Genomic DNA, 16,204 nt, shown 5'->3' with positions numbered 1-16,204 from the left:
TTAAGAAAAGGAGGTAGCTTTAGAATTCACAAATAGTACACAAATTGCTGTACCATTTTGGTCAAAACTCTGTCCAAAACCAGAGGGGGGCTGGCACCTTGGTCCTTCCCCTTCAGAGGCTGGTGCCAGGCCCCTGTCCCTCACCTGTGCTCGGGTGTGAGTGGCACTTCATCTTCATCAAGATCCAAGGAGTTGAGATTGAGACACTCCTGCAGAAGCAGCCTCTCGCGCTCCTGCTCCAGGGCCTGTTCCCTACAGGAAGTCGAGGGCCAGAGTCGGGGGTCAGTGTTGTTCCCCATTGTGCAGCCCTGTCACTGGGCTGCAGGGATTCCCACCAACACGGCAAGACCTCGGGGCCAGAGGGCCGCGCCGTCCTGGCTGGTCTCCCTGCAAAGCCGCTCACACAGATTTTTAAGGCAATGGGGACGGGTTGCGTTACATAGACTGTGCTTTCCCCAGATGAGCAGAGAGGAGCAGGCGGGCCAGAAAGAGACGGTTCTCACCACACAACTCCCAACGCATCTTTACTTGTGCACCCCTTTTTTTTTTTTTTTTTTTGATACCAGACATCACTGTGTTGCTTAGGCCAGAGTGCAGCGGCTTTTTATAGACATGACCAAAGTGTACGACAGCCTCAAATGACTGGGCTCAAGCGATTGCCCACCTCAGCCTCTCAAGGGACAACAGGCAAGCACTCGGCTTCACTCTGTTTTTAACGCACCAAGGCTGAGCGCTAGCCCTGCTGCTCCTCAGCCACGTGACCAGGAAAGAGCTTGTGCCCTGGCTGTTCGGCATCCCCGACACCTGCATGGCCTGACTGCAGCCACTTAGGGCAGTCCTCTGCTCCGACTCGTTCCCTTTCTCTCCTTACCCTTCCCGCCTGGCTCCTGGGGCTCTGTTTTCCACCATTAGCCCCTGCATGCCTCACTTCCTCTTTCTACTGGCTCCCACAACAGGCCCCACACACCTGTTACCCAGCCAGAGCCCCGACCCTCACCCTCCTCTCGCCCTGCAAACCAACGCAGCCTTCCTTGTCCTCGTGCCCAGGCTGTGGAGAGAGCCCTGGGAGCCTCCCCAGTCCCTGTCTGGCCCCTCCAGGTGCCCATCCTGGCTGTGCCCATGGGTCCTCAGTTCTCTAACATTTTCTCTCCACCCCAGGCCTGTTGTGAGCTCAGATCCTGCTAGCCAGCCACTCACTGAGTGATTTCCAGCTGAATGTGACCGGGCCCCTCCAATGACCCGTGTCTACCACCCAGGCCATCAGACCCACCAGAAGCCCCATCACCCTCCTGCCAGGGGCCTCCTGGCTGTGAGCCCCATCCCAGGCCCCCTCAGCCCCTCATCACTGTACCTCTCTCGCCCTTTGCATCCCTTCTCCATATGCAGCCTGTGCTTTCTTAAACAAGAGAAAACATATTTCTGCCTGCTTCAGTTTCTCCCACAACTCAGCCTTGGGTTCAACAAGGCCCCTCAGGCTCCAGCCCCCTGCACATCTTATTTCGGCTGCATCTCCTGCCTCGCCCCTCCAACCCCTCTGCACTGAGAATGTGGGTCCTGGCCGGCACAGTCTGTCTTACCCACCTTTACATGTGCAGTCATCCCCCTCCCGCCACACCAAACTTTTCCTGCAAGGTTCAGTGACAAGGACACAACTGGGAGCCTTTTCCCACTCCAAGTTAGGTGTCACTCTTCTGGGCTCCTCCGTGGCGATGAGACAGTGTGGGGAGTATGAGATCATAACACTAAATTGCCAGGGAAGCAGAGGCTGCGCCGTCAGCTCCACTACCCAGAGCCTGGTGCGGCGTAGCACACAGCATGCTGTGGACTAAATGTCTGTCTTCCCAGAATCCCTATGTTGAAGCCCTCACCCCAGTGTAGATGTATTTGGAGTAAGAAAGTAATTAAGGTAAAATGAGGTCATAGGACGGGCCCTGATCCCACAGGATTAGCGTCCTTGAAAGAAGAGACACCGGAGAGCTTGTGTTCTCTCTGCCACGTGAGAGGACACAGCAAGAAGCAAGAAAGAGAGCCCTCACCAGGCACCGACTGACCGGAACCTCAATCCTGAGCTGCCGGCCACCAGAACTGGGAGAAATAACTGTTGTTTAAGCCCCAGTGTGTGCCATCCTGTTACAGCAGCCTGAGCTGACCAGCACAGAGCAGGACCCTCCCAATGCCAGGCACACCGACAAGCAGGCACGAGGAGGCCCCAGCTGATCATTTTCCTGCCAATAATTTCAAGCATCTACTAAATGTACATCACCATGCTGGGCACCGTGGAAATCTATAGGCATGGTCCCTTCCCTAACGTACAATCTAATGGGAGAAAATCTACTGAGGTGAAGGAGCTAAACAACGCAAGTCCCCGGGTCGGAGGAGCCCAGAGGGGCTGCACAGCAGAGGCAGATGACATGACTCCATGGCAGGGCAGAGGGGCAGGAACAGACTGAAGAATAATTCATCCCAGTGCATGAGGAGCTCCCTGCCAACAGGGCTGGGAACCCTGAGGACGGTCAAAAGAGAGGGCATCAGTCCTCTCACCAGGAGAGCTGGGTGTTCCCGAGTGGCATTGCCCCCACCCACACTTAACTTCTGCAAACACAATAGACATGCACTGAACAAAAACAACACGACACAACAACAGGACAGGACAAAGACTTAGGAAGTGTGAATAACCTGCTCACGTGCCATCGAATAGCGTGCCCCCATGAAGTCCCCAGCCACCTGTACCTCCCTAGGGATTTCCAATCTCATCAGAGGTGACTGCTGCCTTCAGCGCTGCCTTTGGAAACCACTTAGGGCAGACAGGGAGAGAGCTAGTTAGAAGCTAATATGCGGGGAGAAGGCAAGTGTGAAACTCAGAGTGGATGGGAAAATGGGCAAAGCATGCCTGCGTGCTGGGGAAGGAAGGTGGCAGCAGAAATGTTAGAAAGTCCCGTCTGCCCAGCATGACCCTCCAGCCACAGCCAGGCTGTAACCCTAAGCCACAAAGCGGTCTGCTTTTCCACTTCCCTCTCACGTAACCCTTGAGTGGGAGGAGACACCCTAGGACTGGCAGGAGTTGGGCAGAATGGAGCCAAAGTGGAGAGGGGACCCAGAAGGAGGGCTCTGTTTGTGGTAGGAGTCTGGGGGCTCTCTGCCTTGGTGATGTCACCCCCTACCCTGGCGACCATCCCCCATGCCTGTTACTGATCAGAGCACACAGGTCAGGCTGAGTCTGGGTGGGAGGCTGCTGCCCTCTGACCAGACTCTGCAGTGAGTCCCGGGACTGCTGCCAACCCTGCAGAAACAAGCATCCCACGACAGGCCGCGCCCTGTGCTCACCTCTTCTCCTGCAGTAAGTAGTCCAGGTTGTTGAAGTAGCTTCCTGAGACCCTCCAGGATAACTGGAGAAACAGGACGTGGGAATAAGGACGACAGAGAAGAACAAAGATAGAGGGGAAAAAAATTTAAAAAAAAACTATATTAAGCCCTTCATTTATTTTGTTTGCTTTTCTGAAAAAATACTATGTTCACATGATTAAAAAATCAGAAAGTATAAAGGCGCAGGGTAAAATGTCTCCCGGCCCCACCCCAGCCACCTGTTCCCTCCCCACAGGTGCCTACAGGACGGGCATTCCTCGTGTGCTTTCAGAGACACTTCACACAGAGACAGCAAACAGTACCGAATCACAGGTGCCAGCACATCCCACCACACAGCCTATCGTGCACCAGGCTCTATCCTGCACCATACTCTTCAATCTCAGTGATCTGACATCATTCCCTACCAAAGCCAAAGAGCTTCTCTCCCCGTCCCCTTCCCCACTGTGCCCCTCCCCACTGCCCTCTCCTCCTCTCCCTCTCCTCTCCCCCTCCCTCTCTCCCCCTCTCCCCCACTCCCTCTCTCTCTCCTTTTCTCCCTCCCTCTGTCCCCCTCTCCCTTCTCCCTCGCAGGCTGTTACAAACAGCTGAAGCCCATTCTTAGAATAAGTGTTCTCCATCCATGGCCTGTAAACGCCCCGCGGTCTACAGAGCAGCAGGAGCTTACTCCCAATTTGAAGTTCATCACCGAAGTTTCATTTAGGACTCCCCATTCACTGGACCAGAGTCGGCTTGAGTCTCTGCGGACAACCAAGCCCAGAGCTCAGCTCTGAGATCCCTCCGTGCTCCGGGGCCATCACCCTAACCTCAGCCATGAAAGCCTCAAGGGGACCCATGAAATGGCATCAAATTTGGTGCCACCCGAAGCCATCTGTCAGCAGGAGTTACGGGTGGAGACACAGGGCGAGGTGCATCCTGGCCTTGGGGGCCTGCGCTTCCAGACATGAAGGCCCAAGGGCTGAGGGGGGATGGTCAAGGGGAAGTGGCTGAGGAAGGGCAGCTGGGGCGTGGCTGAGGAGGGGGTGGCCTGGGGTCACTGTAAAGGGGTGGCTAAAGATGGGTAGCCAAGGAGGAGAGGCCAAGGGTGGACACAGGCTCACCTCTGGGGCTGCAGCCTGCTGGCTTGGGCCTGCCGTGTTCCAGAACAGCTTCTCCGGCAAGGCCAGGCCCCTCTTCGGGTCCAGGTCCAGGTGTTCCTGCTCCGACTCCTCAGGCAGCTCACCGGCCAGTCTCCTCAGGCCCTGGGGGCCCGACACACCCACCCACCTCTGGGCCGGGGCCTCCCGACTGGCCTGCAGCACCCTTGGGTTGAGGAACTCCACGGGGGGGGGGCTCCAGTCGGTGGGAAACGTGTCCCCGGGCGCCTGCATCTTGGGCTTCTTCGGCGATGTAGGAGCTGGAGCCGAGGCGGGGCTGCAGGGCCGCCGGGCAGGGCAGCGGGGCCCCTGGTCCAGGGGATGGTCTGACAAGCCATCCTCCAGGCCGGACAGGGGGATGGGCACGGTGGCGGCTGCCTGCACCCCTGCAAACAGGACAGAATACTGTGGGCCCCCTGCCCACCTGCCACCGTCCCAGACGTCAAGCCACACTGGGTAAGGAGAGGAGCAAATGGGTGAGAGAACAACTTGGGGTTGCTGCGGGAAGGATGCAAGGGAAATCCTTCTGCCATGGGCTCTCCATTTCCTCTTGCCCCCAAACCTCAGTGGGGATTTACCTGTGCAGGTGAGAGACGCCTACCTTCTCTCAGAGGAAGTGCTAGCACTGTCTCCTGGGGCTCAGCCATCTGCAAGCAGTGGGACATCTGTTCTGGAAGGAAGTGCCTGTCGGGTGAGGTGAACCTCCAGAAGAAAGCTAAAGGTTCTAAACCCTGTGCTTCCCACAGAGGAGGGCCTGGGCCCACTGTGCTCAAGAGCAATTCCTTCTCCAGGTCTGCCCTGAGGACTGGCCCCCCTCCTGATCCCACCAAGGTCGAGTTGCTGAGATGGAGGGAACAATCTGACTTCTCATTTCAAGGACATGATGGGCAAATATGAGGACATCAATTTTTTTTTTTTTTTTTTTTTTTTTTTGAGATAGAGTCTCACTCTGTCGCCCAGGCTGGAGTGCAGTGGCGCGATCTTGGCTTACTGCAACCTCCACCTCTAGGGTTCAAGCGATTCTCCTGTCTCAGCCTCCTGAGTAGCTGGGACTACAGATACGCACCATGGCACCCAGCCAACATCAACATTTTTCTAAACCCATACAAAATTAAAACCAGCAACTGGGCGCGGTGGCTCACGCCTGTAATTCTAGCACTTTGGGAGGCCGAGGCGAGCGGATTGCCTGAGCTCAGGAGGTCAAGACCAGCCTGGGCAATACAGTGAAATCCCATCTCTACTAAAATACAAAAAAAAAAAAAAAAATTAGCTGGTCATGGCGGCATGTGCCTCAGTCCCAGCTACTTGGGAGGCTGAAGCAGGAGCATTGCTTGAACCCGGGAGGTAGAGGTTGCAATGAGCCGAGATGGTGCCACTGCACTCCAGCCTGGCGACAGAGCAAGACTCTGTCTCAAACAAACAAACAAAAAACCCAAAAACAAAAACAAAACCAAACCAGCACAGCTAAGCAGAAAAGCTATGTTCTGAGATGACGCCCCACCCATCTTTCTTACTTGGTGCCACCCTGTAAGTCTGTCTGTTCACAAGGTGTGGGACAGGAATGTCTGGTTCCCGCCATTTCCCAAGCACCAGCACAGACCTGGCCCATGGGAGGCATCTGTGCATTTCTGCTGAATGAATGAGTGATTTAAGAGGCCCTGGGGCTGGCCCAACAAGTGTTCTCTGGTAGGAGGAACTGCCTGTCTCCAGTCAAGATGGACCATGCCACACACAGAGACATCTCCCATTGGATCAGGCCCAGGCTCAGATAAACTGCAACACAGATGAAAGGCGAATAAAGTGTCTAATGATCAAAGGAAACAGCACTTTACAAAAAACAAATACCAAGATTCAAATGCAATAGTGAAAGAAATTCAAATCAACATGACTATGACATATGGTCAAATAAATAGTTAAAACATTAAAATTTTACAATAATGAGGCTGGGTGTGGTGGCTCATGCCTGTAATCCCAGCACTCTGGGAGGCTGAAGAGGTGGGTCACCTGAGGTCAGGAGTTCAAGACCAGCCTGGCCAACATGGTAAAACCCCATCTCTACTAAAAATACAAAAAAATTAGCCAGGCATGGTGGTACACGCCTGTAATTCCAGCTCCTCAGGAGGCTGGGGCAGGAGAATCACTTGAACCCAGGAGGTGGAGGTTGCAGTGAGCCGAGATCGTGCCACTGCACTCCAGCCTGGGTGACAGAGTGAAACTCTGTCTCAAAATTAATTAATTAAAGATATAAATTATAATCTCCAGGGTAATTACTATGGAAATAACTTTAAAATATACACAAGAGGGGCCAGGCACGGTGGCTCACACCTGTAATCCCAGCACTTTGGGAGGCCAAGGTGGGCGCATCACGAGGTCAGGAGATTGAGACTATCCTGGCTAACACGGTGAAACCCCGTCTCCACTAAAAATACAAAAAATTAGCCGGGCATGGTGGCGGGCGCCTGTAGTTCCAGTTACTCGGGAGGTTGAGGCAGGAGAATGGCATGAACCTGGGAGACGGAGGTTGCAGTGAGCTGAGATCATGCCACTGCACTCCAGCCTGGGCGACAGAGCGAGACTGTCTCAAAAAAAAAAAAAAGGAAATGAGGAGGCAATTAAAACAATACACTACAAGAAAATAAACACAAAAGGCGGCATTAATGGAAGAAAAAGAAAAATATATAGAAAACAAATAGCAAAATGGCAGAAGTCACTCCTTATCAGTAATTGATTTAAATATAAATGGATTAAATTCTCTAACCAAAAGACAGAGATTGGCAATACAGATTTAAAAAACATGATTCAACTACCTTATGGTATCTAGGAGAGACTCACTTCATATCCAAAAACAAAAATAGGTTGAAAATGCAAGTATGCAAAAAGATATTCCATGTAAACAGTACTGAAAGAGAGCTCGGTTAGTTACGCTAATATCAGACTTAAGTGACTTTAAGTCACACAGATAAACTTTAAGTCAAAAAGCACAAGAGACAAAGATATTATATATTGACGCAAGAATCAATCACCGGCCGGGCGCAGTGGCTCACACCTGTAATCCCAGAACTCTGGGAGACCAAGGCAGACGGATCACTTTAGGTCAGGAATTTGAGACCAGCCTGGTCAACATGATGAAACACCATGTCTACTAAAAATACAAAAATTAGCTGGGCTTGGTGGCATAAGCCTGTAATCCCAGCTACTCGGGAGGCTGAGGCAGGAGAATCGCTGGAACTCGGGAGGCGGAGGTTGCAGTGAGCCTAGATAGTGGCACTGCACTCTAGCCTGGGTGACAGAGTGAGACTCTGTCTCAAAAAAAAAAAAAAAAAAAAAGACAGATCCAATCATCAGGAAACTATAACAGAGATGTCAGTCAAAGAACAAAAAATTTCCGTCAGATGGGGGAATGAATTCCAGAGTTCTACTGTATAACATGACAGAATAACATGTATAGTATGTATAGTTATGTGCTATATACAGTTATGTATACTAAATACATTGTACAGTAATGTATAGTATTCTTGAAAATTGCTAAGAAAGTAGATTTTAAGTATACTGGCCAGAAAAAAATGGTTAGTATGTGAAGTAATACATATGTTAATTAGTTGGATTTAGCTATTCCACAATATATGCATACTTCTTTCAAAAATTGTTTTAATTGATGCATAACACATGTATATATGGGTATATTGGGGGTACATGTGATAATTTATACAATTTGTAAAGATCAAATCAGCATAACTGGGATATCTATCTCCTTAAATGCTTGTCTTTTTGCTCGAAACATTCCAATTATTCTCTTCTAGCTATTTTGAAATATACCATAAATTACTGTAAACTAGCCGGGCGCGGTGGCTCAAGCCTGTAATCCCAGCACTTTGGGAGGCTGAGACGGGCGGATCACGAGGTCAGGAGATTGAGAGCATCCTGGCTAACATGGTGAAACCCCGTCTCTACTAAAAAATACAAAAAAACTAGCCCGGTGAGGTGGCAGGCGCCTGTAGTCCCAGCTACTCGGGAGGCTGAGGCAGGAGAATGGCATAAACCTGGGAGGCGGAGCTTGGTTGCAGTGAGCTGAGATTCGGCCACTGCACTCCAGCCTGGGCCACAGAGTGAGACTTCGTCTCAAACAAAAAAAAAAAAAGAAAAAGATAACTGTAAGCTATAGTCACCCAACACTAAGCCTAATTTATTCTATCAAGCTGTATATGTGTACCAATTAATAAATCTCTCTCTCTCCCATCTACACATTTCAAAACATGTTACAATAAATGTAGGGTAGTTTCCCCTTATCGATTTCATTTTCCACTTTCAGCTAACTGCCATCAATCACAGTCTTTTAAATATCAAGTGCAGAAGGCCTGCCTTGGCCTCCCAAAGTGCTGGGATTACAGGCATAAACCACCACGCCCGATCTAATAGCCTACTTTCTTTCTTTTTTTTTTTTTTTTTTTTAGACGGAGTCTCGCTCTGTCGCCCAGGCTGGAGTGCAGTGGCCGGATCTCGGCTCACTGCAAGCTCCGCCTCCCGGGTTCACGCCGTTCTCCCGCCTCAGCCTCCCAAGTAGCTGAGACTACAGGCGCCCGCCACCTTGCCCAGCTAGTTTTTTGTACTTTTTTTTAGTAGAGACGGGGTTTCACCGTGTTAGCCAGGATGGTCTCGATCTCCCGACCTCGTGATCCGCCCGTCTCGGCCTCCCAAAGTGCTGGGATTACAGGCTTGAGCCACCACGCCCGGCCTGTGTAGTTGTTTTATTATTGAAAGTAGGATATTAGGCCGGGCGCGGTGGCTCCAGCCTGTAATCGCAGCACTTTGGGAGGCCGAGGCGGGCGGATCACGAGGTCGGGAGATCGAGACCATCCTGGCTAACACGGTGAAACCCCGTCTCTACTAAAAAAAAGTACAAAAAACTAGCCGGGCGTGGTGGCGGGCGCCTGTAGTCTCAGCTACTTGGGAGGCTGAGGCGGGAGAACGGCGTGAACCCGGGAGGCGGAGCTTGCAGTGAGCCGAGATCAGGCCACTGCACTCCAGCCTGGGAGACACAGCGAGACTCCGTCTCAAAAATAAAATAAAATAAAATAAAATAAAATAAAATAAAATAAAATAAAACAAAACAAAACAACTACACAGAAGGCCGAAAGTAGGGGAATTGAACACCGCTATAAACCAACAGAACACTTTACCCCACAACAGCAGAATACACATTCTTCCCAAGTACACATGGAATAATCTTCAGGACAGACCAGACGGTAGGCCATAAAAAAATTATTATTTTTTTTTGGCGGCGAGGGGGAAGAGAGTGTTACTCTGTCGCCCAGGCTGGAGTGCAGTGGCACGATCTCAGCTCACTGCAACCTCCGTCTCCCAGGTTTAAGCAATTCTCCTGCCTCAGCCTCCCAAATAGCTGAGACCACAGGTGCCCACCACCATGCCCGGCTAATTTTTTATATTTTTAGTAGAGACGGGGTTTCACTGTGTTAGCCAGGATGGTCTCAATCTCCTAACCTCATTGGCCTCCCAAAGTGCTGGGATTACAGGCATGAGCCACCATGCCCGGCCAAAACAATTCTTAATAAACTTAAACATTTAAATCATAGAAAGTATCTCCTGACCACAATAAAAATTCCTAGGTATAATATCCAAGAGAACTGAAAACAAATATCCACACAAAATATTCCACACAAATATCCACAGCAGCATTATTTATAATAGTCAAAAAGCGAAAACAGGGCTAGGCAGAGTGTGTGGCTCATGCATGTAATCCCAGTACTTTGGGAAGCCGAGGCGGGCGAATCACTTGAGGTCAGGAGTTCAAGACCAGCCTGGCCAACATGGTGAAACCCCATCTTTACTAAAAATTAAAAAAAGTAGCCAGGCGTGGTGGCAGGTGCCTGTAATCCCAGCTACCCAGGAGGCTCCGGCAGAACTGCTTGAACCTGGGAGGCAAAGGCTGCAGTGAGCTAAGATCACACCTACTGCACTCCAGCCTGGAGGACAGAGGGAGACTCATTTTCAAAAAAAAAAAAGAAATTAAAATAAATAAATACATAAAACCTTCTAGAGAAACTCAACGTGGGCCGGGCGCAGTGGCTCACGTGTGTAATCCCAGCACTTTGGGAGGCCGAGGCGAGTGATCACCTGAGGTCAGGAGTTCAAGACCAGCCTGGCCAACATGGTGAAACCCCATCTCCACTAAAAATACAAAAATCAGCTGGGTGTGGTGGTGGGCGCCTGTAGTCCCAGCTATTCGGGAGAATTGCTTGAACCTGTGAGGCAGAGGTTGCAGTGAGCCGAGATAGAGCCACTACACTCCAGCCTGACTGACAGAGCAAGACTGTCTCCAAAAAAAAAAAAAAAAAAAAAAAAAAAAAAAAGGCTGGGCACAGTGGCTCACGCCTGTAATCCCAAAACTTTGGGAGAACGAGGCGGGTGGATCACAAGATCGGGAGATCGAGACCATCCTGGCTAACACAGTGAAACCCCATCTCTACTAAAGCACAAAAAAATTAGCCGTGGTGGTGGATGCCTGTAATCCTAGTTACTCGGGAGGTTGAGGCAGGAGAATGGCATGAACTCGGGAGGCAGAGCTTGCAGTGAGAGATCACGCCACTGCACTCCAGCCTGGGCAACAGTGCAAGACTCTGTCTCAGAAAAAAAAAAAAAAGTAAAAAAAATACAAAAATTAGCCAGGAGTGGTGGCATGAGCCTGTAGTCCCAGCTACTCGGGAGTCTGAGGTAGGATAATTGCTTGAACCCAGGAGGTGGAGGTTGCGGTAAGCTGAGATCAAGGCACTCCGGCCTGGGCGACAGAGCAAGACTCTGTCTCAAAAAAAAAAGAAAAAAAAAAAGTCAATGTGAACCACAGTGCCTTTGGGGATTTTTTTTTTTTTTTTTGGCAGGGAGGGTCAAGAATTAAAAATGCTCTTTTTTTGTTTTGTTTTGTTTTTTTGTTTGAGACAGAGTCTCGCTCTGTCGCCCAGGCTGGAGTGCAGTGGCCAGATCTCGGCTCACTGCAAGCTCCGCCTCCCGGGTTCACGCCATTCTCCTGCCTCAGCCTCCTGCGTAGCTGGGACTACAGGCGCCGCCACCACGCCCGGCTAATTTTTTCGTATTTTTAGTAGAGACGGGGTTTCACCATGTTAGCCAGGATGGTCTCCATCTCCTGACCTGGTGATCCGCCCGCCTCAGCCTCCCGAAGTGTTGGGATTACAGGCGTGAGCCACAGCGCCGGGCCTAAAATTGCACTTTAAACAAACTTTTATTTGGGGATCTCAAACGAGTCTGGAATATTTGCCAAAGACGAGAAAACTCTACCAACTAAAGGTTTTAGTGTTGCAACGTCCACAGGGATGGTAAGAATAAAACAGGAGAAGCAGCAGAAACTGCTGATGCACCAAGAACAATGCCACACAGCAAAGGCTGCGTGCCGTGGGGGAGGGGGAAGGAGGGAGGGTATTTCCTCCTTTTTAGATCAGTTTCTTTTCTGAGCACAAGTGCTTTCTGTGTCATCCTAACAATGTAAGAGCCCACTAAGTTTAGGACGCACAATACCGGCCTTTGTTCTACTCCAGCGTTGACAGTTTTTGCTGTTCCAGTTTTGGCGGCTTCTCAAGATCACGAAGCCCAGGGCACTCTGCAAGGGTTTTTGCAAGTTCAGCAGTTCATCACTGGCGGGTGGGGTGGGGGTGGGGGCGGGGGGGGACCGGCAAGAGGGAGCACTTTCAAGTCCATCAGAGAAAACCTGTCATTGCTAACAGAAAAGAAATGACACTTCTCAACGACTCCTCTTCATCCTCACGTGCGTCTGCTCCACACTGATGACTTAGTTCTTCTCTCCTCACCTGAGGGCACGGAAGTTCTCTCATCCGAGATGACTCAGCCATGGCCTGGCGCAGAATGGATTCTCAGAAAATCAGGTGTTTGGCCCTACTGTACATTGACATGCACCATACCACATGTTTGAATGTTTCTATGAACATCATCTTCCTTGCCTTTTACATACACAAAATCACACACACATTTATTTTAAATAGATCCAGAGGGTACATGTGCATGTTTGTTACATGAATATACTGCATACTGCTGAGGTTTGGGCTTTGAGTGTGCCCGTCACCTGAACAGTGAACATTATACTCAACAGGTAATTTTTCAATCCTCACCCCCACTTTCAACCTCCCCGCTTCTGGAGTCCCCAGTGTCTGTGGCTTCCTTCTGTATATCCAGGCGTACCCATCGTTTAGTTCCCACTTGTGAGAATATGTGGTATTTGACTTTCTGTTTCTGACTTATTTCACATAGGATACTGGCCTCCAGCTCCATTCTTGTTGCTGCAAGAGATATGATTTCGTTCTTTTTTATGGCTGCGTAAGTATTCTATGGTGTACGTATCACTTTTTTCTTTTTTCTTTTTTTTTGAGACAGAGTCTTGCTCTGTCGCCCAGGCTGGAGCACAGTGGTGTGATCTTGGCTCACTGCAACCTCCACCTCCCGGGTTCAAGCGATTCCCCTGCCTCAGCCTCTGGAGTAGTTGGGACTACAGGCACACACCACCATGCCCGGCTAACTTTTTGTATTTTAGTAGAGACGGGGTTTCACCATGTTGGCCAGGATGGTCTCCATCTGCTGACCTCGTGATCCACCCGCCTCGGCCTCCCAAAGTGCTGCGATTACAGGCGTAAGCCACCGTGCCCAGGCATTTTTTTTTTTCTGAGACAGAGTCTCGCTTTGTCATCCAGGCTGGAGTGCAGTGGTACAATCTCGACTCACTGCAACCTCAATTTTTGTACTTTATTAGTAGAGACAGGGTTTCATCATGTTGGCCAAGCTGGTCTCAAACTCCTGACCTCAAGTAATCTGCCCGCCTTGGCCTTCCAAAGTGCTGGAGTTACAGGTGTGAGTCATTGCACCCATCCTATATCACATTTTCTTTATCCAATCATCTGTTGATGGACACTTAGGTTGATTCCATAACTTTGCTATGGTGACTAGTGCTGGGATAAATACGAGTGCAAGTGTCGTTTTGATATAACAATTTGCCTTCCTTCAGGAAGACACCCAGTAGTGGGATTAGTGGGTTGAATGGTAGCTCTATTTTTATTTCTTTGAAAAATCTCCATACTGTTTCACATAAAGGTTTGACGAATTTACATTCCCACCAACTGTGTATAAGTGTTCTTTTTTCTCTGCATCCTTGCCAACATTTGCTATTTTTTGACTTTTGAGTAACAGCCATTCTGACTGATGTGAGTTGGGACTGCACTGAGTCACATACATTACTGTTGAGAATGTACCTACGTGTCAAATTGGCGGGTCACAGGGAATAGGTACGTCCATTATGGTACATACAGCTAAACAGTTTTAAAGTGGTAGAATGAATTTATCCTCCTACTAGCACATGTCAGAGTTCTCCTGTTCCACCCTTGTCAACACTTGGGATTGTCGGTATCTTAAATGTTTGCCATTCTAGTCAGTGTGTAACAGCGTCTCCTTGTGGGGTTTTTTTGAGACAGTCTCTCTGTCACCCAGGCTGAAGTGCAGTGGTGCAATCTTGGCTTGCTGCAACCTCCGCCTCCTGGTTTTAAGCAATTCTCATGCCTCAGCTTCCTGAGTAGCTGGGATTACAGGCACACACCACCATGCCCAGCTACTTTTTGTATTTTCGGTAGAGACAGGGTTTCACCATGTTGCCCAGGCTGGTTTAGGACTCCTGAGCTCAAGTGATCCTCCCGCTTTGGACTCCCGAAGTGTTGGGATTACAGGCGTGAGTCACTGTGTCCGGTCTCCTTATGTATTTTAAAATTTAATTTTAAAAAGTTTTTTTGGGCCGGGCGCGGTGGCTCAAGCCTGTAATCCCAGCACTTTGGGAGGCCGAGGCGGGTGGATCACGAGGTCAGGAGATTGAGACCATCCAGGCTAACATGGTGAAACCCCGTCTCTACTAAAAATACAAAAAACTAGCCGGGCGTGGTGGCGGGCGCCTGTAGTCCCAGCTACTCGGAGGCTGAGGCAGGAGAATGGCGTGAACCTGGGAGGCGGAGCTTGCAGTGAGCCGAGATCGCGCCACTGCACTCCAGCCTGGGTGACACAGCGCGAAACTCCATCTCAAAAAAAAAAAAAAAAAAGTTTTTTTGGAGATGGGGTCTTGCTCCGTCACCCAGGTTGGAGTACAGTGGTGTGATCATAGTTCACTGCAGCCTAGAACTCTTGGCCTCAAGCAATCCTCCTGCCTTAACTTAGCCTCCTGTGTAGCTACAGCTACAGATTTATGCCATAATGCCCAGCCAATTTTTTTATGTTTTGTAGAGGTGGGGTCTTTCTATGTTGCCCAGGTTGGTCCCAAACTTCTGGGCTCAAGTGATCCTCCCACCTTGGCTTCCCAAAATGCTGTTCTACAAGTATGAGCAACCAAGCCAGCCTCCTTGCATTTTTTAATTTGGGTTTCCCTGGATCTAATGAGGTTGAGCACCTTTTCACATGGTGTCCTGACCTAGATATCTTTTTTTTCAATTTTTACATTTTTAATTTTTGTGGGCATATATACACATCTTCTTTTATAAAGTGCCCATTCAAGTCTATTGCCCATTTTAGATGTGTGAAGTATTTTTTACACAGTCTTCAAATGAACCCTCGATCAGTTTTATGTGCTGCAAATATTTTATTCCACTAAATGGCTTCTCTTCGATTTTTTTTTTTCTTTGAGACGGAGTCTCACTCTGTCATCCAGGCGGGAGTGCAGTGGTGCGATCTCAGCTCACTGCAACTTCCCGGGTCCAAGTGATTCTCCTGCCTCAGCCTCCCGAGTAGCTGGGATTACAGGCAGCCACCACTATGCGTCGCTAATTTTTGTATTTTTAGTAGAGATGGGGTTTCACCACGTTGTCTGGGCTAGTCTCAAACTCCTGGCCTCAAGGGATCCATGCACCTCGGCCTCCCAAAGTGTTAGGATTACAGGCATGAGCCACCGTGCCCAACCTACTCTCTTTATTTTGGTAATCTCAGATGGGTAATACATTGACTTCCTAATAAGGTCTCAGGGTGGCACATCTCACACACGCATGTGAACACTCAGTCATGACGCTTATGAACCGCAAAGGATCATTTCACTCTATTAATGGTATATTTTGATAAAGAAAAATCCTTAACTTTAATGTAGCCAATTTATCGACATTTTCTTCTATGGTTGGTGCTTTCTGTATCCTGTTTAAGAAACTGTCCTTTTTGGGAGGCCGAGGTGGGCAGATCACGAGGTCAGGAGATCGAGACCATGCTAGCTAACACAGTGAAACCCCGTCTTTATTAAAAATACAAAAAAGTTAGCCAGGCGTGGTGGCAGGTGCCTGTAGTCCCAGCTACTCAGGAGGCTGAGGCAGCAGAATGGCATGAACCTGGGAGGCGGAGCTTGCAGCGAGCAGAGATCGTGCCACTGCACTCCAGCCTGGGCGACAGAACGAGACTTCATCTCAAAAAAAAAAAAAGAAATTGTCCTCTAGGCTGGACATAGGGGCTCACACCTGTAATCCCAGCACTTTCGGAGGCTGAGAAAGGCAGATCCCTTGAGTCCGAGCCTGGCAACATGGTGAAACCCCGTCTCTACAAAAAAATACGAAAATTAGCTGGGCATGGGCCGGGCTCAGTGGCTCACGCCTGTAATCCCAGCACTTTGGGAGGCCGAGACAGGCAGATCACAAGGTCAGGAGATCGAGACCGTCCTGGCT

At 49.7% G+C, this 16,204-nt stretch overlaps 1 protein-coding gene and 1 non-coding gene across 2 annotated transcripts in view; both read right to left on the bottom strand.

Moving 5' to 3' along the window:
• The window catches only part of FAM178B (family with sequence similarity 178 member B), a 116,172-nt gene that overhangs the window by 94,894 nt on the left and 5,074 nt on the right, over positions 1 to 16,204 (bottom strand). The window contains exons 2-5 of the mRNA XM_025353503.1: positions 5,098 to 5,166; positions 4,461 to 4,882; positions 3,325 to 3,386; positions 145 to 252 (exon numbers count right to left, since the gene is read on the bottom strand). Coding sequence (XP_025209288.1) covers positions 145 to 252; positions 3,325 to 3,386; positions 4,461 to 4,882; positions 5,098 to 5,166 — 661 coding nt within the window. The remainder of the gene's footprint in view (positions 1 to 144; positions 253 to 3,324; positions 3,387 to 4,460; positions 4,883 to 5,097; positions 5,167 to 16,204) is intronic.
• On the bottom strand, positions 15,483 to 15,585 carry LOC112605498. Its single transcript, XR_003115483.1, has one exon. It is a non-coding gene; the product is annotated as a small nucleolar RNA U13 (small nucleolar RNA).

This window comes from Theropithecus gelada, chromosome 13 (assembly GCF_003255815.1).
Source record: "Theropithecus gelada isolate Dixy chromosome 13, Tgel_1.0, whole genome shotgun sequence".
NCBI classification, from domain to species: Eukaryota; Metazoa; Chordata; class Mammalia; order Primates; family Cercopithecidae; genus Theropithecus; species Theropithecus gelada.
The sequence above is the reverse complement of the archived record's forward strand: the minus strand, read 5'-3'. Positions and strand labels throughout refer to the sequence as shown.